Source organism: Hevea brasiliensis, chromosome 10, assembly GCF_030052815.1.
Source record: "Hevea brasiliensis isolate MT/VB/25A 57/8 chromosome 10, ASM3005281v1, whole genome shotgun sequence".
NCBI classification, from domain to species: Eukaryota; Viridiplantae; Streptophyta; class Magnoliopsida; order Malpighiales; family Euphorbiaceae; genus Hevea; species Hevea brasiliensis.
Window position 1 is genome coordinate 99,958,844 of NC_079502.1, and position 24,793 is coordinate 99,983,636.

Here is a 24,793-nt window from a genome sequence, read left to right on the forward strand (position 1 = left end):
TGCGAGAACCGCAACTTCCCTCCTGTTACCCATCGCTTGGGCACCTACTGCTTGACTCTTGTATTTTATTTCTAAAATTTTTACTAAATTTTTCTTATTAATATTTGAGTTAATTAGGGTTCCTAACTTTAGTTTAAATATTTTTCCGGACGTTCTAGCTGTCCGGACCGACACCGGTCACCGGAACAGTAGAATGTACGGAGTGGTTACCGGGAGGGTGTTACACAACTTGATTTGTTCTTAAAATAAAATATTTTAATTGAGGTATTATTTTATTAATATTTTATTCATTATCTTAAATTAATATTTTTTGATGATGGTATTTCTTTTTAAAAGGAATATTATTTTTTATTGTTGTTGTTGTTGTTGTTGTTGTTGTGATTATTATTATTATTATCATATTAAATTAATGTGAATTTTTATTCTATACAATTTTAGTGGGTACTATTGTTTTAAATATATTATTATTATTATTTAGAAAATGTTATTTTATATACTTTTACTAGTATTTAATTTAATTAGAGTACCCTAGTATGCTATACCTACTTGAATAAACCAAAAAACTTCAAGGACTAAAAGGGTAATTAAAATTTCAAAAAAATGTTTTAAAAAATTCAGCAGATCCTCCCTTTCTCTCTCTTCTCCCCGCATCCCAAATCCCTCACCCCCTTTCTTTCTTTTCCTTCCTGGAAGCAGGGTAACACCAACCAGTCACCTCTACCTGCCTAGCACCCACCGACAACTGTGGGGGAACCAGAACGGCAGTGAACAATGGTGGTATAACTCCTAATGCGCATGCACAACAGCCTTTTAACATGCGCATTTTTTAGCATCTCTGAGGATGAGCAGACATGGGACGATGGCAACAGGCTTTTGGCAGCTCAGGGTTCTTTTTCTGACCAAGAAATGGCAATTTTAATGGAGTTTTTTACAAGAATTGAAAATAGAGAAAGAGGAAAGAGAAAGTAGTGGCAGTGGGCTTTCTGGTAAGTTTTCAGAATATCTGATATGGCCTAACCACAAGTGCACGGGTCGTACAAGTAATATAGAAAAGATATCGTTCCCACGAGGAGTTGTGTTAATGATCGAATTTTTGATATGAAAATTGACTAATTTGAACTATTTTTGAAATTAAAGCAATAAATTGATAGATATTGAAGTGTGAAATCTATATGTGTAAAATTAATAATCTATTCAACAATGTAATGATTTAACTAAATTTGCATCAAATTAAAATAAGCAAATTGAAATATGGCAAGATTTAAAATGGCAAGTAATTAAATTTAATTAGAAATTAACAATGATAAAAGGGGCGATTCTGGAGTTCGGCAGTTCATATTCAAGCTATTTTGGGATTTTTAAATTGGTTATCTAATCTTATGGAACTTACAGGTTTTAAGTAGATTAATTCTTAAATCCTTTGAATACCCTTTTGAGTAGGACAAAGAGTGCCTTAATCAATCTAATCATACTTTTGAGGAGTTAAAATTAATCAAGACCCATTAAGTTCCTTAATTAATCTGTAAATCCTCTTAATCCTTAGTCTATTTCTAGATCTAAGTTAATTAAGTCTAATTTCTTGATTATCTATCACAAGATTTTCTCCTTTAGGTGCTTCAACTATGGATTAAGAACAACACTTAACGGTATCCTACACTAAGCATGTCATTGAGCACACAAGAAATGAATAAAACTCATTAAAATCACAAAATATATATTACCCAATCAAAATCCACAAAATATCTCAAATATTACATTCTAACTCCATAATCTAATGAAAACTACTCACTATCCATAATATTTACAAGGAATTCTGAGTTAATATGGAAATAAATCTTAAATCTAAGCTAAGAACTAAGAAACCCAATACAAGAAAGGTAAAAAATAGGCAAGGAAGGAAGAAAACTCCAAATCTGGTCTAGAAATGGAGAGTTGACGTTTGCTCTGTTTTCTTCTGACTCTTCCCCTGCTGCTGCTCCCTTTTTTGTCTCCTCCTTCCTTTCTAAAATGAGATAAGGGCCTATTTATATATTTTTCTGATAAGTAGCCCTAAAATGGTATGTTTGAGGTGTAGTTTTTCATGTGGGAATCTTCTGCCAGCTCATTATGAAGACTCTATGAAACTGCATAAGTGGACTGCATAAGTTATGCAGTCCCTTATGCAATTTTCGGCAGGTTTTTGGGCCCTCTGTGTGAAGCTGTATAAGCAAGGAGTAAGTCTGCATAAGTCATACAGTGACTTATGCAGATTCTGGCAGGAATGGAAAATTGCTTCTTCTCCCTATGCAGAACTGCACAACTTATGTGGCAAGTTATGCACAATTTGGCCACTGCATACTTCAACTTTCAAACTTGTTTTTGACATCTTTAGCTGTAAAAATCACTCATCTTTGGTAAAATTTCTTTTTTAGTCCCTCAAAAATACCATTTTTCCTAAAAAACAAAGTAAAATTACAAATTAATCCAAAAATTGACAATCATGAAAAATTATCTAAATAACTAATAAAATTGGCTAAAAGTGACTAACAATTAAATAAAATAGCCATGAAATTAAACCTAAATGACTATGCAAAATGCATGTATCAAATACCTCCAAACTCAAGTCTTTGCTTGTCCTCAAGCAAACTTTAAAATATAATGCAATTTTTAGGGGTGTCTTGTCCAAAGAGCTATGAAAATCACTTATTAAAGTAACTTAACATACCTTTAGCCATACTAACAATCCATATACCCATCCTTCAAGATGCAAAGAATTTAATGCTTATCCGAGGTTTCATCGCTTAGCCATCAAGTCAATTATCATCCAAAATTCCCAAACCAACCAATCAAAAGAGAGCGTCATGCTCAAAAGGAATTCTAGAACAATCAATAGCCAAAAGTGTCTCTATATAGAATGATGGAATTTAATGAGTGAATGGATAATTTTCCAATCCCATAGGCAAATTCCCTACTCCTATCTCCACTAATGTAGCAAGTACTATTAAGAGATCAATGGTCTTTTTAGGAATATAATGGGGCTACGGGGTTCAAAATGAGGTTAAGAAGAAAAAGGGTAAAAAGGATTCAAAGTATGAGAATATTTTCAATCTTGAAAACATAAGGTACACTTCTTATTATTTTATTTTATTTTATTTCTTTTTCTCTTTTTTTTTATATATATATATAAGGAGGAGAGAAATACACAATGAGAATTTTCAAGTGCTAGCATATTTTACAAAACACATAAAATGGAGGGACGCTTTGATACTTTAAACTTGTATCTTATATTTTCTCTTGATGATTGTCCCTAAAAATGCCATCCCTAAACTCATTTCCTTTAATTACTTTGGGTGGATTTCTTTCAATTTGAATGACAATAGTGAAAAGCATGTATACTAGCACTTTTACAAGATGACAAGTATTTCTTCTCCCTTTCATTATTATATTTTTTTTATTTTTTTTTAATATGAATATAAAGTGTACCTAATATTATAAATAATTATTCTCATGAAAAGGGTTGGAGTGTTTGGTTCATTGGCTAGGTAGCAATAAGGGTTTCAAGAAAAATTAGGAATAAAAAGGCTCAAAGGGGTTTGCAAGGGTTAATTTTAATTAGGAAAAATGTCAAAGGTTTAAAATGAAAAGGTTTAAATCAAAGAATGCCTAATCATCTCTCTTTTCAAGTACAAGCTGGTATTTCGCCTTGAAAGGTTTAGAAAATTTGTTCTAGGATTGATGAGACATCACTTGACTACCTTATATCCAATAACTTCCTCTAAACACTCTAATCTCTAAAGGATTAGTTGGGTGGCTTTTTGGCTAAGAAGATATAGGCAAGGGATAAACACTTCAAAACTTTACACCTCTTAGAAAACTTTCAATCCACAAACCCAACTTAAGGTAAGTCAAATCACTCTCATAGGCAACTTTTCATTACTCAAGGGATTTGACAAAAGATTTTATTTCATGGATGCATGATTCATAAAAATGAGCACTGCATTAACTAAATGGAAGAAATCTATTTGTCACACCCTACCCCTCTGTAAGGCATAACATGATCCCGTAGTATACCTAATGAATTACCAACTTCGTCTACTGATAGCCCATTAAATACACTACAAGGGATTTTAAAACTTTTCTTACTTCATTTTACAGTGGTGAGCATTATTTACAGGTGTTAAAAACTTTTTGTGAACTGACTTGAAACAGTTAACACATTTAGACTATTAGTAATTTCTTTAAAAATTTTGGCAAAGTGCCATCTGTATTTTGGATAAAACAGTTCTTCAGAAAACCTGTAAAAAGCACTTCAATATATTTCCAAATCTCAACTCCAACATATTTCTCAACACAACATATTTCTCAACTCAAATCCACAGTGATTTTTCGAAGACTGAGATACAAGAAATATAATACAATTTTTACAAGTCAAAATAACTCATAATTTACTTTATAACTTCAATGTACAATTTTAATTTACAACTGCTCAAAACCAAAAACAATATATACATACAGTATATATACATTATAGTACAAAATGCAAAATGTGGTGTACTCATTATACCCGATAATCTCTCGTTGGATGTACTAGCAGCCTAGTCTGCTGCCTGTCAATCTGTCTACCTGTGACAGCAATGAAAAGCTATCGCTGAGACAATGTCTCAGTGGTGCACAACATTTACCAAATACAATTTTAAATCACAATTCATAAATCATATAAATGATGGATACATAAAACCATAGTTAAATTCAAGACAATGAATGTCATAAGGAATTTAACACAATATCACAATAAATCTCAGTAATCAGAACGTAGTTAAATTCAAAAGACAGTGAATGTCAATAAGAATTTAAACTTCATTTCACAAATTATCAAAGCTCATAATAACACAATTTAGTCAAATAATTTACGAACACAGTGTTGCCAATTCATACACAACTTAAGCCATGACACAAAATTTCCGATCAATACCGCGTTGTATACCACGACAAAGCAATCACAACCCCACTAATCGAAATCAATGAGGAAGGGAGCTAGCTATATAATGAGTACTCATCCGATCACCTCAACTGGTAAACCAGAGAGGGAGAAAAATAAACGATCACGACTCCATAAATGGAGAAGGAAAATAAACGATCAAAACCCTATAAATGGAGAAGGAATGATACGATACTGTCATGCTAAGTGTGAACACAAAATCAATTCTAAACATTTTATTCAAATGATTCGTGAGAATCCAATAAATTTCCAAAGTCATAATTTCATTCACAAAATGGCAACACAATTCATAAGTAACTTCAATTTTCACAAATCACACTAAATAATTTTTTCCACAGTTTCAAACCATTTACAATGCTTTTCAAGCAATAAGTATCCATTCAAACACATTTTCATAATTAAAAACAATAATATACAAATAGTCATAATTTATTTCAATTGAAAAATTCAAAAGAAATAACTGTTGTGCACAAACCTCTGATAACTGTCTCCTGGCCTTGACTCAGTGTTTCCTTCCCTTTCCCTGAGTCTTTGCTAACTGAGAAACACAATTTGAAGTGTTTCAGTACTAAATTAAACTGTCTCTAACGATAATGCTTGATAAGTAATGCACCGAATTCTAATATTTGCTTAGTCAACCTAAGATGTCGACCCTTGATGCATTCTAGGTAAATTAGGTTTTAATGTTATTAATATGTCACATTCGATAGTATTTTAGAGTTGGTACATGTTACCAAGTTCATTTCCGTGTATACTGCATTTTCTTGCAATTTGCTGGATTCCGGGATACTAGTTTGACCTAGCCGGACTACCTAGTTCCCTCTGTTTTCGGGTTTCGGTCAAAACTACAAACTTGTAGATCTATATCTTATGGAACGCGGGGCAAAATTTCAGGTCATTCTGAGTTATGTAGACCAAGTTATGGTCATTTTACTATTGCTGGTCAAATTGCATCAAAATTGGTCACTTTAGGTCATTTTAGGTTCAGCCAGTTTTTGGACCCGAACTTGTGCAAGCTGTTTGACTTGCTTATGGTCATTTCTGGGCTTTGGTGTCCTCATAAGACTTGTAGATATGGGTCTTAACTATTCATGGTCAAAATTTCAGGTCAATTGGACCTGTTTTGAGTGAGTTATGGCCTAAAAACTAACTACTGCCCAAATGGTGAATTTTCAGGCCTTATTTGCACTTAATCCGGATTTGGTCACTTTTCAAGTTACCTTACAAGCATAATTTTGGCAAGCTTCCTTCATGAAAGTTGGCACATTTTGTGCCTAGTTTCACCTCCAATTGGTCTCATACCAATTAGAGCCACACACTTAAAGTTCTAGGCCAAAATGCATACTGCCCTATTACACTTTCTTTATTACTCATCAAAGCTCACTTTTAGCATTTACCAATTCATACATTCTTACCCAATCTGGTTTGTACCATAACCTAAACATATTTTACCACATATTGTTGATCATTTTGGCAGCTTACAATCACATTCAACATATACCATTAAGTGTAGAATTTGTCAAACTCATTTACAACAATTTAGTCACCTATTCATGCTCAATTACATGTCCAACTTCACACCATCACACACATACCCAAGCTGTCATAATAACCAATACAATTCAATATTAATATTCCATAATCCAAACAAGAAATAACATCCTTATAGTTCACCAAACCAGGCTGCCATTTCATGCATTACATTCCCATAATTTCCAAGCATTCAAATTTCAATACACATTCACATATACTAAGTACACATCACCCAAATAATTTCCTACACAATATACATTTAATCAACCCTTTAATCTACCATTTACAAGCAAGAATAAACTGCCCTTAAGGAGTTTCCATGGCTGCCAAAAATAAACATCTCCCTTAGAACATCAAACTCCAAAATTCTTTCCACAATTCAAGTACCCATAACATCCACACAATCTTTAATGAAGCAAGCATAAAAAACACCTACTTACCACTTTGGAAACTCTTCAAAACTTCACCAAAACTTGGTCTTCTTACTGCCTATCTACTGCCCAAGTGGTGTAGAATAGTTTTTGTGAAGGAAGCTAGTGAAAAATATGGCTAAATCATGGTTGCATGGAGCTTGGCCATGGATGGCCATGGTGGTTCTTCAATGGAGGCTCACGGCTGAATTTTTGAGGTTGAAGAAGAAAATGAATCTGCTGTCCAAATGCAGATTAAGTGGTCCACTTTAGGTGTGAGTGGAGCACTAAGTGATATTTAATGATTGTTTATTCATAACTTTCCTTATTCCCACATTAAGCTCCCAATTTTTGCTATTTAAACTATGTACCACCCATTTAATTTTTCATAACATTTTTCAAGTGTAATATCATTTATTTTTAATGGACATTTAGGTCAAAAGATAACTCGGATTGTCAAATGACCACAATGCCCCTGTTCGGGTTGCATTTCTGATTTTTCGGTAACACCGAGTTTTGTCCGTTTTTCGATTTCTCACTTTTCTTTGTACTAATTAATTAATTTTTATTTGATATTTATACTTCAATTGATGTCTCTTTAAGTCCAAAAAATATTTTTCAGGATTCCCCGCGGTCCAGGGCTAGTCAACGGTCCACGCCGTGACTTCCCGGTGCGGTCACCTATCGCTGGGGTTCTCGACTCGCTTAACTTGGTTACATTTCTTTGCTATTATTTTTTCTTTGTATTTCTTGTATTTTCTTTTCTTGTATTTCATTATTTTATGTCTCCTCAATCATAACGAAGTGTAGTTCTAGGCATCCTAGCTGTCCGGACAACACTGGTCACCGAAACAGTAGAACGCACTACCGAACTTAGGGGTGTTACACTATTTGTATGCAATGTGTACAATTTCAATTTCTAAGTGATGCATAATGTGTGTGTAAATGTGTTATGTATATGTATGTATGGATGTGTATGTAAAATATTTACAATATATATGTAAATGGAATGAGATGAGATGTTCCTATACTCAAAATGTGAAAAGTGTAGCAAAAATCAAAATTCACACACCCCCAAACTTAAAATTGGACATTGTCTTCAATATCTAAGGCAGTGCAGCATGAAAACTCAAAGCAAAGAGGAATAACTAGGAATAGGTAAATTTAAAAGCAAAAGAAAGAGTTACCTGGTATAGAGCAGTGTTTTAACATCTAAAATGTGAATTTAAAAGATGATGGTGATGCATAAGAAAGCTGCACAGGTTATGCAGAATAAATACTTTACAGAACAGGCGTATAAGGAGAGTGCATAAGCTGTGCAGTATGGCATGAGTTGCATAAGGGACTGCACAGGTTATGCAGAACATTTGCATAACGAGTTTTACAGCCTGTGCAGTATATTGAAAAGCTGCAGCATAATAATATATCAAGGAAAAACTTGCAAACACCAGCAGAGGTATATAAATATATACAGTGTATTGACAAGTATGCACAAAAGGCCAGTAAAGGAAATGAAAAGCAATGAAGAACCAATGGAATAACCATCCAATTGTATTTCCAGAAAATAGAATTCAAGACAGACTAAAATTGTTCTAGCACATCTAAAAAGAAAAGCTCCTAGAAGTTGAACAAAAGCAAGATAAAAACTAATCTAATTCTATGGTTTTGCCCTTGTCCAAAGGTGCTGCTAGAGGACTGGATGGAGCTGGTTGCTATTGAAGGGGTGGTTCTAGAGGAGGTGATAGAGGTGGAGGTGGAGGTGGCATTCCCAGAAAAGCCATGAGCTGCTTTATCATCACTTTTAACTCTTTCTGCTTGTCTCTGGTTTCCATAACAAGATCAAAGAGTTGATCATGACGATCCTTAAGGGTATCTAGACCAAATTCAAGCTTTCTAAACACAAAATATACATCATCACTAAGCCTCTCAAGATAAGTGAATAAGGCTTTAGTGTTGAAGGGAGGAGGTGCTGTGGATGAAGAGGGTCTAACTGCAGATGGTGTTGGCTGTGCAGATTCTGCTGGGGTATCCTGTGCAGACTGAGTAAGTAGTGCAGGTTCAGTAGAATGCTGTTGGACTGCTGGTGCAGGTTGTGCCTTTGGTTGTGCAGATGGTCCTGTATTTGCTACTGGTCAGATGGTGGCAAACTGAATCCAGTTTTGGATAAGTGAGTAGCATTAAAATATAGAGTGTCTGAAAGTGCTAGTAGGGGATGCTCTTCTGAAACAAAACCAAAATGTTTAGCTATAACAGTTATGAGCCCACCCATGACTATATCACCTACAGATTTGGTAGCAATATACAACACATATTCACAGAAGAAGTAACCAGGAGATATTTTGACTTTGTGAAAAGTACACCATAGCATGAACAAGTCAGATTTTTCAACAGCATCAGAACTAGTCCCTCGACCCAAGATAGTGCGAGTAATAAGCCTATGGATAAATCTAAGTGCTGGGTCTATTATTTGGGAGGTCTTGGATTTGCCAGTATAAAAACCCTGAGATTGGTTTGTATTACTTTTCCAAAATTGAACAGCATTCCAAACACCTTTATTTGCTACCTCTATGCCTGTATATGGGACCCTAAATAATCCATCAATAGCAAACCCAAACCTGGGTTCGATCCCCGGTAATGGTGCTAAAAACTTGATGTGGCTCAACCGCAAATGCACGGGTCGTACAAGTAATATAGAAAAGATATCGTTCCCACGAGGAGTTGTGTTAACGATCGAATTTTTGATATGAAAATTGACTAATTTGAATTATTTTTAAAATTAAAGCAATAAATTGATAGATGTTGAAGTGTGAAATCTATATGTGTAAAATTAATAATCTATTCAACAATGTAATGATTTAACTAAATTTGCATCAAATTAAAATAGCAAATTGAAATATGACAAGATTTAAAATGGCAAGTAATTAAATTCAATTAGAAATTAACAAAGATAAAAAGGGCGATTTCGGAGTTCGGGAGTTCATATTCAAGCTATTTCGGGATTTTTAAATTGGTTATCCAATCTTATGGAACTTATGGGTTTTAAGGAGATTAATTCTTAAATCCTTTGAATACCCTTTCAAGTGGGACAAAGAGTGACTTAATCAATCTAATCCTATTTTCGAGGAGTTAAAATTAATCAAGACCCATTAAGTTCCTTAATTAATCTGTAAATCCTCTTAATCCTTAGTCTATTTCTAGATCTAAGTTAATTAAGTCCAATTTCTTGATTATCTATCACAAAGTTTTCTCCTTTCAGTGCTTCAACCATGGATTAAGAACACACAAGAAATGAATAAAACTCATTAAAACCACAAAATATGGATTACCCAATCAAAATCCACAAAATATCTCAAATATTACATCCCAACTCCAGAATCTAATGAAAACTACTCACTATCCATAATATTTACAAGGAATTCTGAGTTAATATGTAAATAAATCTTAAATCTAAGCTAAGAACTAAGAAACCCAATACAAGAAAGGTAAAAAATAGGCAAGGAAGGATAAAAACTCCAAATCTGGTCTAGAAATGGAGAGGTGACATTTGCTCTATTTTCTTCTGACTCTTCCCCTACTGCTGCTCCCTTTTTTGTCTCCTCCTTCCTTTCTAAAATGAGATAAGGGCCTATTTATATATTTTTCTGACAAGTAGCCCTAAAATGGTGTGTTTGAGGTGTAGTTTTTCATGTGGGAATCTTCTGCCAGCTCATTATGAAGACTCTATGAAACTGCATAAGTGGACTGCATATGTTATGCAGTCCCTTATGCAGTTTTCGACAGGTTTTTGGGTCCTCTGTGTGAAACTGCATAAGCAAGGAGTAAGTATGCATAAGTCATGCAGTGACTTATGTAGATTCCGGCAGGAATGGAAAAATTGCTTCTTCTCCCTATGCAGAACTGCACAACTTATGCGGCAAGTTATGCGCAATTTGGCTACTGCATACTTCAACTTTTAAACTTGTTTTTGACATATTTGGCTGTAGAAATCACTCCTCATTGGCAAAATTTCTTTTTTAGTCCCTCAAAAACACCATTTTTCCTACAAAACAAAGTAAAATTACAAATTAATCCAAAAATTAATAATCATGAAAAACTATCTAAATAACTAATAAAATTGGCTAAAAGTGACTAACAATTAAATAAAATGGCCATGAAATTAAACCTAAATGACTATGCAAAATACATGTATCAATATCCAATTGTCGGATCAGCAATCTGAGACCAGCGTTGAACTCAAGCGATGAAATCTTTGAGATGGGACCAATTTTGCTTCGATCGAATACCATTTGGAAAAAGCGATCATCGATCAGTCCACATCGCTCGATGAGATTTTTGAGCTTTTTCGATACCCGTAAATTAAATATAATTATATGATAATTATTAATATTTTATGGGCTTCTTTTAGGTGCGATCGGATTGATAATAGCTCACTAGCACTCGGGATCGAGTTTTCAGCCTAGTTTGGGCACTCGGCGGACTGTCCTGAGAGGTGATCATGTTTACAATTATTTTTAGCATTTTTAAATGTTCCAAACATGTTCCAGGTAGCAGATTTTGAAAAGGTAGTCCTTAATTCAAGTTGTGCAATTTTTTCCTTAATTAAACTAGCTGGTTAAAACTGTAAAATATTCTTGGTTGAGTAAAATTAAGTGAAATAAATTTAATCAATATAAGAACGATGTAGAGGACTTTCAAGAATATTTTTTATAATTTTTGAAGTGTTAAAAATAATTATTTAGACTGTAGAGGAGTTAGGGGCCAGAGCTAGAATTTTGATAATTGGATTTAGATTAGGTTCTTGTAGGCCCTAGATAGGCTTGTGATATTGTTGTTGTGGGCTTAAGGCCCTGTGTGTTGCTGTTTGCTGAGTTTGCTTACAGAGGATTAAGTCCATTTATAGGAGAGATTCTGTGGAAATTTCAGCTTTATTCTTGATTCTATAAATTAAATTAATTGATTAATTTTATCAGTAAATTGATAGAGATCAATATGTCTGTATAGGTGATCAGGCCAGCCGTCTTCTCCTTTTAGTTGGACTAGCAGCAGTCTGATCAACCAGTCTGTGAGTTAAATATTGGTTATTTTTATAGTTTCAATATTATTTATATTTTTAGCATGCTCATACATTTAATATGTAATTATTTATGCATATATTTAGCTCAATGTATATACATAATGCCATTCTTCTTGTTGCATATTTAATTGCTGTGAATTATATATGTTTGCCACCCTGAGATATATATATACACATAGGACGAATGGTCGTGGTTTGAACTAGCCTTACTGGAATCTGGTCCTTATGGTTATGGAAAGTCGGGGTGAGACATAACTTTGAGTTGATCTCGTTGGCCTTGGCACATGAATTTAAGCGAAAATCCAACTTGAGTTGAGCTCGCTGGTAAGATTTTGACTGAGAAAGCTATATAGGGAATCAATTCCTATATTTATGTATTGATATGATACACATAATATGTGCGTGGCTTCAAATTATTTTCTTATGCGAATATTGAATGAATTATCTATTATATGCGATGGTTGTGTATTTTATAGTTGGATTGTACTAGTTTTAGGTAGTTATAAAAATTACATTTATAATTAATATCTAAACTTTCTGAGTCAAATGTTTATTTCTATTCAAATATTTTTTTTTCCAGTTTGCAGGAGAAGCAAGTCTATTTCGAGTCTAAGAGTTTTATTTTTGTTTAATTATTTATTTATGTATTTGTTTAATTATTAGAATTTGGCTATGACACCAGTATATATGTAATATATTAATTAATGAAAATTAAATAGTTTGTGCATACTGGGTATCAGGGTTTAGCTAGGGTCCCTAGTTGTGGATTTCTGATAGTTATAGGGTGAGTTAACTCAAATAAATTTATAATATTTTATTTTACTTTGTTCTATATGTTGAGTTACTAATTTAGATTTGGTTATGAGTTTGAAAATAATGAGATTTACTATGAGTCTGGGCTTTATGTTAATGAGACTTACTATGAGCTTGGGCTTTATGCTAGCTTAGGCCTTACTGTTAGTCTAACCTATAGAGTTGAGTCATAACATAAATTCATCACATAAATTACCAATCCACCAAAAAAAATCTTCGGACCAGACATTTAGGGGAACGCGGATGAGTCTTAGCCAAGTAAGGCATCTTTCAGAGGTAAAATAGCATTGCACGGCTTGATGTCGACAAACCACTCACTTAACCATGTTGAACCTTTACTAAGGAAGCTATCCATGGATTTTTTCAATTCAAAAGACAGCAGAAACTGATTTCCGCATAACTTGATAGAAAAAATGCCACTAGCTGAGAAATATTCTTGTAGGTTAGAAGCAGAGTGAACACATCGAACCTATTACATTACATATGGACAAATTAATAATTTTAATTATATGTAATATATATAATTTTATTGAAATTATATAATATATTTAAAAAATATATAAAAAAATATATGTATAAAGTTGGTTTTTTGATTTGGTTCTTGATGAAGAATTAAAACGAAACTAAATTGTAAAATAAGTTTTGCTCAGTTCGATTCCTACAACAACAGATTTTTTTTTAGTTTTGATTTGATTCGATCCTATTTTTCGATTTGATTCAAATCCCTGGAAACCGTTAACAATCCTACTCTTCATTATCACCACGCATAAAATATCCAATTCAAATTGCTTGGCAGACTCTTCAAAACGGTTTTTAACTCAAATCAATAAAATCATATAAAAATTATATAAAATCATAACAATATTTCATAATTCCATCCCATTATTGCATCTACTTATAAGTTGTTACTATAGTGTAGATAAAATGATTAGATTCTTCTAAATAAATTACTATATATTGTGTAGAAAGATTTTGAATTGGAATTTTTCATCTATTTATTTTAAAATTTGTATTATTTTTATGATAAAAGAAAGATTTTTTTATAAGCAAAAGGAGAGATTTATACAGTTATATAGTCCATTAATTATTACTTAGTTTAATTTATATTAAAAAAAAATTGATTTTCTTGTGAATCAAATATAATAACAAGAAACTATATGTTATGAAAAATATAAATTTTGCTATTAAAAAATTGAAGATAACGGAGTAGAAAACAACAAAGAGAGCAACGGTGCCGGCCTTTTGATTATATTATAGATTTATGGTTAACATCAACCGGACCAACTCTAATTAATTTCTCAATAAGACACCCAAAACCAACAAATCTATAGCATCTTAAATTCAAAAGTAATTATGCATATGCTTAACCTCACAGCTCTGCGAGGATAAGCGCAAAATCTTTTTATTATTGTAAATAATGTAGGTCAAATAATGTTCAGTAGAAGGTTAGGAAACTTGATTGAATTGGGAAGATTGAAACAAATCAAACAAGTAGAGAAATAGGAAGCATGGCTTCTTCAACAAAAACCCAACAAGAATATGGTACAAATGAAGAAGAAGGAGAAGAAGAAAGCTTTTCATATGCCATTCAAATTTCGATGGGGTCAGTACTGCCCATGGTAATGCAAACTGCAATAGACCTTGGCATTTTTGACATTATAGCCAAAGCAGGTCCTGATGCAAAACTCTCAGCGTTCGATATTGCAGCCCAAATTAGCAGCTGTCAAAACCCTGACGCACCCATGATGCTTGATAGGATCCTCAGGCTTCTAGCTAGCCACTGTGTGCTTGGTTGCTCTCTGTCCTCAAATGCTCAAGGAACCCACCAGAGACTCTACCATTTGAATTATGTTTCCAAATACTTCGTGAAAAATGAAGATGGGGTCTCCCTAGGACCTTTCATGACCTCGAATCAAGACAGGGTCTATATGGAGAGCTGGTTAATTTGCCTATTGCCCTGGCTCTATTATTCTTTGTTGTTTTTGTACTTGTGTATTTTTTCCATCTTATTTTTGGTCTCGTGCCTTTCTATCTAGGCCTTTACTCAAGGATGCAATTCTTGAAGGTGGAATTCCATTCAATAAGGTCCATGGAACACATGCCTTTGATTATCCTCGCGGTGACCCCAGGTTCAATGAGGTTTTCAACACAGCAATGTTTAATCACACAAAAATAGTTATGAAGAAACTCCTCCAGTCCTATAAGGGTTTCGAGCACCTAAAGCAGGTGGTTGATGTTGGTGGAGGACTTGGAGTCACTCTTAACATGATCACTTCCAAATACCCTCATATTAAGGGTATTAATTTTGACTTGCCTCGTGTCATACAACATGCCCCTTCTTATCCTGGTACAACTTTTCTCTTTGGGTGCAACTACTATGTGTTGGACAGAATGAATTTAATTGATTCTGCATAAATTTTGATACAAAAATATGATCTAAGGATTATTAAACTTATTTTCATATGAGATCGAATATATATATCTTTCTTTCTTTCTTTTTTTTTTCTTTTTATATTTAGAGATTAGTTATGAAAATATGTTGCAGGTGTGAATCATGTAGAAGGAGATATGTTTGAAAGCGTTCCACAAGGAGATGCTATTTTTATGAAGGTATTGAACTTTGAGAACCTAATATATCGAATACAAATTAAAATAATAAAATTAGATTAAGGCTTAATTAAATTAAGATTTTGGCAGTGGATACTTCATGATTGGAGCGATGAACATTGCTTGAAGCTGTTGAAGAACTGCTACGAAGCAATTCCAGATGATGGAAAGGTAATAGTAGTGGAGGCAGTGCTTCCAGTAATGGCAGAGAATAGTGCAGCAGCGAGGGACACTTCACTTATGGACGTGTTTATGATGACTCAAAATCCAGGAGGAAAGGAAAGGACTCAACAAGAATTCATGGCCTTGGCTACTGCAGCTGGATTTAGTGGCATCACTTTTCAATCTTGTGTTTGTAACTTTTGGGTTATGGAATTCTTCAAGTAATAATTTGCTCCTAAATGGCTCATGTTTTCTCCTGTGAGATGAAAATCGTCTTTAATGGTTAGAGACATCTTCCAATAAAGTACAAGAATCAATCTCCAAAATAATTGCCCTAGCACCAATAGTCAAAGCCAATTTCATAGACAGTAAGAGAGCATAAGCTTCACCTGGAATCTCCAATAACTTCTCTTTCTGTCTTTCTTTTTTTCTCGTTTTTAACAAAGAATTAAATAACAGTGAGGAAAAGTTATTGGTGTATATATCTTTAATTATTCTTTGTTAGACTAAATTTTGTATTTGGTAGAGATTTTCTATTATGATTTTGATTTAGTGAATAGATTTTTAATTTCCAATGCATTAATGATCATAAGAAGAAACTCTTCAAGTCCTGCAAGGGTTTCAGGCTTCTTGGTCCTCAAGCAGCTGGTTGGTGTTGGTGCCTTTGTGATAGCTTGAATGTTGAGAGTCAATATATATAATTACATGGATTTTTCTTCTTAGAAAATCTAAGTGGCTTCTTTTGAAATAGATTATTTATAATAAACGAATTTACTTAAATTTTTAAGTAATCATATTAGATTTTTTTTAATAAAAATTTTTTAATTAAATTTTTATAAAAATTTTGTAATTAAGTATATGCAAAGCTTCACAGCACATTTTAGTGCCATGGAGTCTTCAAAGGCAACAAGAGTTGCCATTTATTTGTGGAGGCCTCTGAGCAATTCCTCAGCTTCAAGAAATTGTTCCATTAATTCTCTGTGTGTGTATTTGGTCTTAGCAGAAGATCTGTAAGAGGTTAACTAGTGTGAGATGTAATAATGGTACAGATTCCATTTTATGGAAACATTTCACTTCAAAAAGTAGGTAAACAAATAATGGGGAGTTTTTGGAATTCTTCTAGATGGAGTGTGTGATCACTTTAGTCACTTGAGTTGGGATTTCTAATAAATGCATTTTCTCAAGAAAAGGCAAGCGCCCCATCATCGTCATCGAGCACATATTGTATCTTAAATTTATGATAAATCGAATTTAGATAAGAAAAATTTTTCATCACCATATCTCAATTATTAATACTAAGATCACAATGAGCAAAATGTTATTTTAAATGAATTAATTACAAATTATTAAAAATAATTTTAAATTAAATTTATATATTTTAATCATAAAATCTCTAAAAAAAAGCAAATTGTAATTTTAAACAGGTTTATAAAATTGTGAAATACCAAATTTGAACTCATTTAGAACCCAATCAATTAAAAAAAGCAAAAATTACCATCAATTTCAATTAATCAAAAAAATAACAAACTAAAACTCAACAAATTGGATGATTTTGAATTGGTTGCCAAAAAAAAGGGCCAAAAGTAATGTTAGTAAATAAGAAAGCAACCTAACCTAATGTCAAATTCAATCATTTAGCAACAACCTGTCATATAGATTTTATAAAATATCCAATTTGAATTTTGCATCATAAATTTTTTAAGTTAGGTCATAATTCAAATTAATAAAATTATATAAAAAATAATTAATATAATTAATTCAATCAATGAGCATAATTAAACTCTATTAGAAGCATTCTAAAATTATTATTTTTAGCATTTCATGTTAATATAAGAGAATACGTTATTTTGATCGTCTAAAACAAAGAATTTAGTCACATAGGACAAAAATTGGTATAAAAATATCCCCAATAATAAATATATAAAAAATATAATATCACATCTACTTGCAAGTTAAAGGATTAATAACACCTTGCTCTGTGAAGGTACCTGCAAATCGGTTGCCATCTCTTCCAGAATATGAACCAAAAAGAAACAGATTTCTATACCAAGATCTAAAAAGGTTTGAGTCTCTCCATCTACTTAGAAAATGAATGAATGCTGTGATGGCCGTCTGAGTGAAGGTTTGAATTCCAGCCCACAGGATAGCTTGCCAATGGGCAGTAATACAGCAAGTAATTAAAATATGAATGAATGAGAGTTCCACCTGCGAGACGTGGCTGACTTGACGTTAGTGGAGTGGAAGAAAGATTTCTCCCAGCAAACCAGAATTGCTAGCAAAGTCAGCAATAGCCCAATCAACATTACAATTATTGTTGAAAAGGAAACAATGGAAAGTTTTGTTTCCAGAAAATCACATACACACACTCTTTGAAAAACTTTTAAGCTTGCTAATTAAACTTCTACTAAATAACAAAAAAAGGATTTTCTTGTGAATCAAATATAATAATAAGAAAACATATCTTTTGAAAATTATAAATTTCACTTTTTAAATATCTTATGTTAAAGCTTATATGTAACATCAAGTTTACATAGTCAAGTAATTTTGCCATTGCCAACTAAAATATCGACATTATAATCTATGTGTAACATTATTCCAATTAGATTTGAGTTTAGAGATTTTCTATTAGGTTTTTTGATTTAGTGAATAGGTTTTTAACTTCCGCCACTTGAATGATGATAACAATGAAGAAACTTGTCAAGTCTTGTAATCATAATTAAGAAAGTAATTAAATCACTTAAATTATAATAAAATACTTTTTAATTACTTTTTATCTTATCTAATTAAGGGAAAGAAGGTGATAAGATGTATTTTAAGAAATTATAGATATAGTTATTATATTTAATAGAAATAAGGGTAAAATTAAAAAAAATTAATATCTTTTATTTTTTTTTTTAAATGATAAATAGTTTAGACGAAGAGAAAAGGGATAGTTATAAAAAGTAAATTAATTTTAAAAATTCTCAAAAATAATGAAGCTAACACTATAAGATATATACTCTATTGTTTCTACCTTATAATACAAGAGATTATAATTTAAATTCTAACAATTATCATACCCACTAAGGATTTTTTAAATACTAAAGAAAAGAAATATAAATTACAATATCATGAAATGTCCTTACACATAAAAATAATACTTATTTTCTCATAAAAATATGAGTTCTTCTAGTAATATAAAAAATAAATCTCACATAATTATGAGAAATAATATATATACACTAGGTGTATGTCACATCTTACTCCTCTGTAAGGCATAACATGATCCCGTAGAATACTTAATGAACTACCGAACTTCACCTACCAATAACTCATTAAGCACCCTACAAGAGATTTTAAAACAAATTTCTTACTTTTGGTAAGTGGTGAGCATTTCTAATAAGTATTTAAAACATGTACTTAAGTGGAAAGCTAGTTGGAAATTTTGGTCCATTTTATTTTTCCGCAAATTTTATAAAAATTTTGACAGAGTTCTGTCTGTATTTTGAGAAACCAGTTCTTCAAATACCCGTAAAAAAGCACTTCTAAAAATTTTTCTCAACAACTGCTTCAATTTCATACTCAATCTCAATCAATTTCTCAACTCATTTATCAACTTTCAAATTTCAAATCCACCATCCAATGACCATCAAAATACTAACAATCCATTTCATTCAATTTAAATAAAATAGTTCCATTCATAGTTCATTAGAGACAAAATAATTTAAATACATCATTACAAAATTTACATTAAGAGAATTTTAAACTATTATATATATTACAACTTTATACAAATTTTATATAAACTTCATACAAATTTTTGTACAAACTGCTCAAGACCCATTTTTACATGTCCATAGATTTATGTGCAATATATACATCAAAAGAAATATTTACAATTAGGGTATAAATTATACCCGATGACTTTAAGCTGATAGCTCTTCACACCTCAGCAGCTCAATCTGCTGCTCCTCTAGTCTCTAAATCTGTGACAGCAATAAAAGCTATCGCTGAGTACTAGGACTCAGTGGTACACAACATACTAAAATAATCTTTATGCAGAACTTAAATCACATTTATTAGAAAATTTGACTGAACATGAGAATTAAATACAAATCATGCATTATGAGATTTTAATCCCAAACAATTTCATTTTGAAGTATCAAATCACATTTCATAAAACCCACAGTTAGATCATGACATTCGAAACAAATAGAATCTCAATAGCCAGAGGCTAAAGAGAAATAACATCACAAGGCTAGCTAGCTCAAATATATGGATATCCATTCACATCCTCTTCTACTGGCACACCTCAACACTTCTCCAGAGAAGGAATCAAAATTCGAAACAAATTACCCCCACTAGTCATGCTAGTGAGGTGTTCAAATATATAGTCATGACACTGTGGTTTTAAAACTTATCTTAACAATTTGCTAAACATTGTCATTTCAAATATACACAATAACTTTCAACAATTTAAGTCAAAACATCATAACTAATGTCACAAATAAATTTTCAACAATTCAAAAAAAATGTAAAATACATATTTCATTCACTTTATCAATACATTTTAAAGCATAGTGATGTTGTGCACAAACCTCAAACGAGTTGCCTGTTGGCCTTGACTCGACTCCTCGGGTTCTGTCCCGGTATTCTTTTCATTGAAATACGCAATTTTACAATATTTCAGTACTAGAACTTAAAATAAATCCAAAATAAATTTAGCTTCACATTTACCTAGCTCTAACGTGTTAAATTCGACGTTCTCGAAATTTCGTGTTTCGGGTTACTATTCACTGCACTATTCAAGTCAAATTGTTGACTTTTTAAGGTTTAATAGGTATGGGAACTCCAACTTCACCCACATACCACATTTTGGTCACTAAACTTGTTGGTTTTGGTCATTTTCTCAAAGCTTAGGTCTTTTAGGCAAAATTGCCAATTTTCGGTTTTGGAGTCCTAAGTTGCACTGTTTCATTGGTCCTTTTACTGTTAGAATTTGGCAAACCTTCCTTCATAGAAAATGTTCCTTATTGTCTTAAGTTTATTCTCCTTTTTGAATCACCCCAATTGGAGTTTTGTAGCTCAAGTTATAAGCAAATTATGTTTACTGTTCATGCTGCAGAATTTTATTCTGGTAGATTATTGATTCCAACTTCGTTCAGCAATTTGATCAAGTTAGGTCCATAATTTGGTCTAATTTTCTTCATATGAAATGTTCTACTATGTCTTAGGTTTCCATCGGTTCAAGAATCGCCTAAATCGGAGTTTTCTAGAGAGAGTTATAGCCATTGAAACTTTACTGTTCATATGGCAATCTGTAGTTCTGCAGATTCAGGTCACCAACTTTGCTCAGTATTTTGATTGGGTTAATGGCATAATTTGGGTTGGTGTTCTTCATAAAAGTTTTAGATCTATATCTTATCTAATTGCTGGTAAAATTTCAAATCATTTTGACCTGTCTAGCTTGAGTTATGACCAAATGAACAAACACTGTTCATTTGGTCAATTTGTGCAGAGGCAACCTGCGATTTTCCGACTTCGGCTTTGTTCACTAGGTTTTAGTCACTTTTTGAGCAGGCTTCCTAAATGAAAATTGTGTCATTTAGTGCCTATTTTCATCCCTAATTGGTCCCATATCCATTGGACTTGTAAAATTTCATTTTTGGTCCCTCAAAGGAAATTTTGGTCATGCTGCCAGCACATGACCTTATCCAATCCGAATTGGCTTTTAATTCCAACACTTCTAACACACCTCATTTGGTCACAAATGACCATTTTTCACTTCACATTAGGCCAAATATATCATTTACCAATTTCTCCAAATTTTTGCCTCAAAACCCTAGGTTTCAAACCCTAACCACACTAATTCATTGTAATTAACTAATTCAAAGCATATAAACACAATCTTTCAACTCATTCAAGCATTTTAACATGTTTAACTCACTCAAACTCATGCAAATCACTCTCCCCTCCTTGCTGGAAGAATTTCAATTTAGTCCCTCATGCATATTTTTTTTCATTTTAAGCATATTACAAGCTAATTCAAGCTAAAAACACAACAAGTAAACTAATTCTTGCACCTTAAATCACTAACCTTTGTGTAGCAACTTCTAACTCCCCTTTTTTTTTATTTTTCTATTAGTTCTTTAATTTAATTCTCGATTCTGAAGTTTTCTTTTTTTCCGATTTTCTTTGACAGTTTGGTCAGGAGTCAGCTCTCGGGGTCCATTGACCAAATTGCCCTTCGCCGGTTCAACCCGGTTTGCAATTAATTCCATATTTCTTCCGGCTCCCTGACCTAATTATTTGACTGGCTTAATAGTTATTTTTCGTGATTTTCTCTTTTCCACTGTGTTTATAAGGGTCCTAAGGACTGCGGCGTCACTTTTTACGGTTCGAAATTTGAGTTTAAAATGACTTCGCAGTCATTCCCGAGAAGGTTACCCATCGCTGTGACTCTCGGCTCGTTTAACTTCTTCTGTTCTATTTTTCTTATTTATACTCAACTAATTGAACATTACTAATTATTTGTGTTTATGGCTTCTCTAGTTGTCTTAAGTGTGGTTCTAATCTCCTTAATTATCCGGACCGACACCGGTCACCGGAACAGTGAAATCTACCAGGCTATGCAAACGGGGTGTTACAATTCTCCCCCCCCTTAAATAAATTTCGTCTCGAAATTTTGCCTGATATCAATCTCTGAACAGCTGTGGGTGCTGTCTCCTCATGTCCTCTTCTCGTTCCCAAGTAGCCTCCTGGCCCGAATGATGGTTCCACAGCACTTTTACCAACAAAGATTCGCTTGTTTCAGAGTGCTTCACCTCATAAGCCAGAATCTCTATGGGTTCTTCTTCATATGTGAGGTCTGGATTCACTTCAATTTCCTCTACTGGTGGTACATGAGATGGGTCTGATCGATACCTCTTCAACATAGACACATGGAAGACATTATGTATCTTCTCCAACTCTGGAGGTAGTGCTAACCGATATGCCAAAGGACCCACTCTTTCCAGAACCTCATATGGCCCAATGAAATGAGGACTCAGTTTCCCCTTTCTGCCGAATCTCATAATTCTCTTCCAAGGAGAAACCTTGAGGAAAACTTTCTCACCCGCTGCATACTCAATATCCCTTCTTGTCAAATCAATGTAGGACTTTTGACGGTCCGATGCAGTCTTAAGTCGATCTCGGATCACCCTGATCTTCTCTTCAGTTTGTTGAACAATTTCGGGTCCAATCATCTTTCTTTCACCCACGTCATCCCAACACAACGGGGTTCTACATTTTCTGCCATACAAAGCTTCATATGGAGGCATCCCAATGCTTGATTGGTAGCTGTTGTTGTAAGCAAACTCAATCAAAGGCAAATGTGTATCCCAACTGCCCTCAAACTCAATCACACAAGCCCGTAGCATGTCCTCCAAGATCTGAATTACCCTCTCGGTCGCCATCCGTCTGCGTGGATGGAATGCGATCAAGTTCAATCTAGTTCCTAGGGCTTTCAAGACTACCCTAATCTAGAAGTGAACCTAGGATCTGCTGTCGACACGATGGATACCGGCACTCCATGCGCTCACAATCTCATCGATGTATAACTTGGCCAATCTTTCTAAATCGTAGTCCATCCGAATCGCGTAAAATGAGTAGATTTAGTCACCACAACAATGACCCAAACCGCATCATGACTCTTCGTGTCCTTGGAAGTCCCATCACAAAATCCATCGTTATTCTCTCCCATTTCCACTGCATCGGTAGTGGATGTAACAACCAGTAGTACTTGATGGTCTACCTTTACTTGCTGACAAGTTAGGCATTTGGATATAAACTCTGCCACATTCCTTTTCATACCCATCCACCTGTAATGCTCCTTTAGCCCCTTATACATTTTTGTGCCACCAGGATGCATGGCAAAAGGAGACTCATGTGCTTCCTTCAAAATGATCTGCCTCAAATTAACATCATTAGGAACACACATTCTGCCCTGGTGTAGTAGTAGACTATTATATCTGATTGAGAATTCTGGTTTCTTGCCCTGTCGGACTTCTTCCAACAACGATACTTCGATCATTCGGCGACCATTCTAATCGATCAATCAACACCGGCCTGTACATGCCATGCAACTGCTGTCTGCCCATCATCATTAATCTCTAAGCTGGCATGTAATGATCTCAACTCATGTACCAAAGACAAAGGAGTAACCCGTAGACTTGCCATAGTCTTGCGACTTAAGGCGTCAGCCACAACATTAGCTTTCCCTGGCTGATAGTCTATCAGACAATCATAGTCTTTTATCAACTCTAACCATCTCCTCTGTCTCAAATTCAGCTCTTTCTGGGTGCCCAAATACTTTAAACTCTTATGATCTGTGTAGATGTAACACTTTTCCCCATACAAATAGTGTCTCCAGATCTTAAGAGCAAACACAATAGCTGCAAGCTCCAAATCATGTGTCAGATAATTCCTCTCATGCGGTTTCAACTGGCGTGATGCATAGGCAATGATATTTCGATCTTGCATTAATACACAGCCTAACCCATTGTGAGAAGCATCACTATATACTGTATATTCTTTACCCGGAATAGGTAAAGTCGGATCGAGCTTCACCAAACATTTCTTCAATTCATCAAAACTCATGGCATTTATCCGTCCACTGAAATTTTACATCTTTTCTAAGCAGCTTGGTCAATGGAGATGCCAACATGGAGAATCCCTTCACAAATCTACGGTAGCATCCAGCTAAACCCAGAAAACTATGAATTTCTGTGACATTTCTGGCTGGCCTCCAATTAAGGACAGCTTCAATCTTACTTGGGTCTACTTTAATGCCCTCTTCTGATACTACATGCCCCAAGAAAGATATCTCCTTCAGCCAAAATTCACACTTCGACAATTTGGCATATAGCTGTTTCTTCCTCAAAGTTTGCAGTACAATCCGCAGATGTCTATCATGCTCTTCTGCATTTCTCGAATAGACCAATATATCATCTATGAATACCACAACAAACTGGTCAAGGTATGGTCTGAAGATAGTGTTCATTAGATCCATAAAAGCAGCCGGAGCATTAGTTAACCCGAATGGCATAACCAAAAACTCATAATGGCCATAGCGGGTTCTGAAGGCAGTTTTAGGAATACTCTGCTCTTGTACTTTCAGCTGATAATAACCTGATCTCAGGTCAATTTTGGAGAACACAGTTGCACCCCTCAGCTGATCAAATAAGTCATCAATGCGGG

At 33.7% G+C, this 24,793-nt stretch overlaps 1 protein-coding gene across 1 annotated transcript; it reads left to right on the forward strand.

Annotated features, from left to right (window-relative positions):
• Nucleotides 1-14,206: 14,206 nt before the first annotated feature.
• LOC131169293 (cathecol O-methyltransferase 1-like) lies at nucleotides 14,207-15,955 on the forward strand. Its single transcript, XM_058128481.1, has 4 exons — nucleotides 14,207-14,747; nucleotides 14,845-15,155; nucleotides 15,354-15,418; nucleotides 15,506-15,955. Exons 1-4 carry the CDS (start codon nucleotides 14,317-14,319, stop codon nucleotides 15,800-15,802), a joined length of 1,104 nt encoding a protein of 367 aa, XP_057984464.1. The 5' UTR covers nucleotides 14,207-14,316; the 3' UTR covers nucleotides 15,803-15,955.
• The last annotated feature ends 8,838 nt before the right edge of the window (nucleotides 15,956-24,793 follow it).

Coding starts and splice junctions, on each gene's coding strand:
- LOC131169293 (XM_058128481.1), top strand. CDS start 14,317: ATGGCTTCTTCAACAAAAACCCAACAAGAATATGGTACAAATGAAGAA. Junction 15,156..15,353: donor ACATGCCCCTTCTTATCCTG/GTACAACTTTTC, acceptor AATATGTTGCAG/GTGTGAATCATGTAGAAGGA. Junction 15,419..15,505: donor GAGATGCTATTTTTATGAAG/GTATTGAACTTT, acceptor AGATTTTGGCAG/TGGATACTTCATGATTGGAG.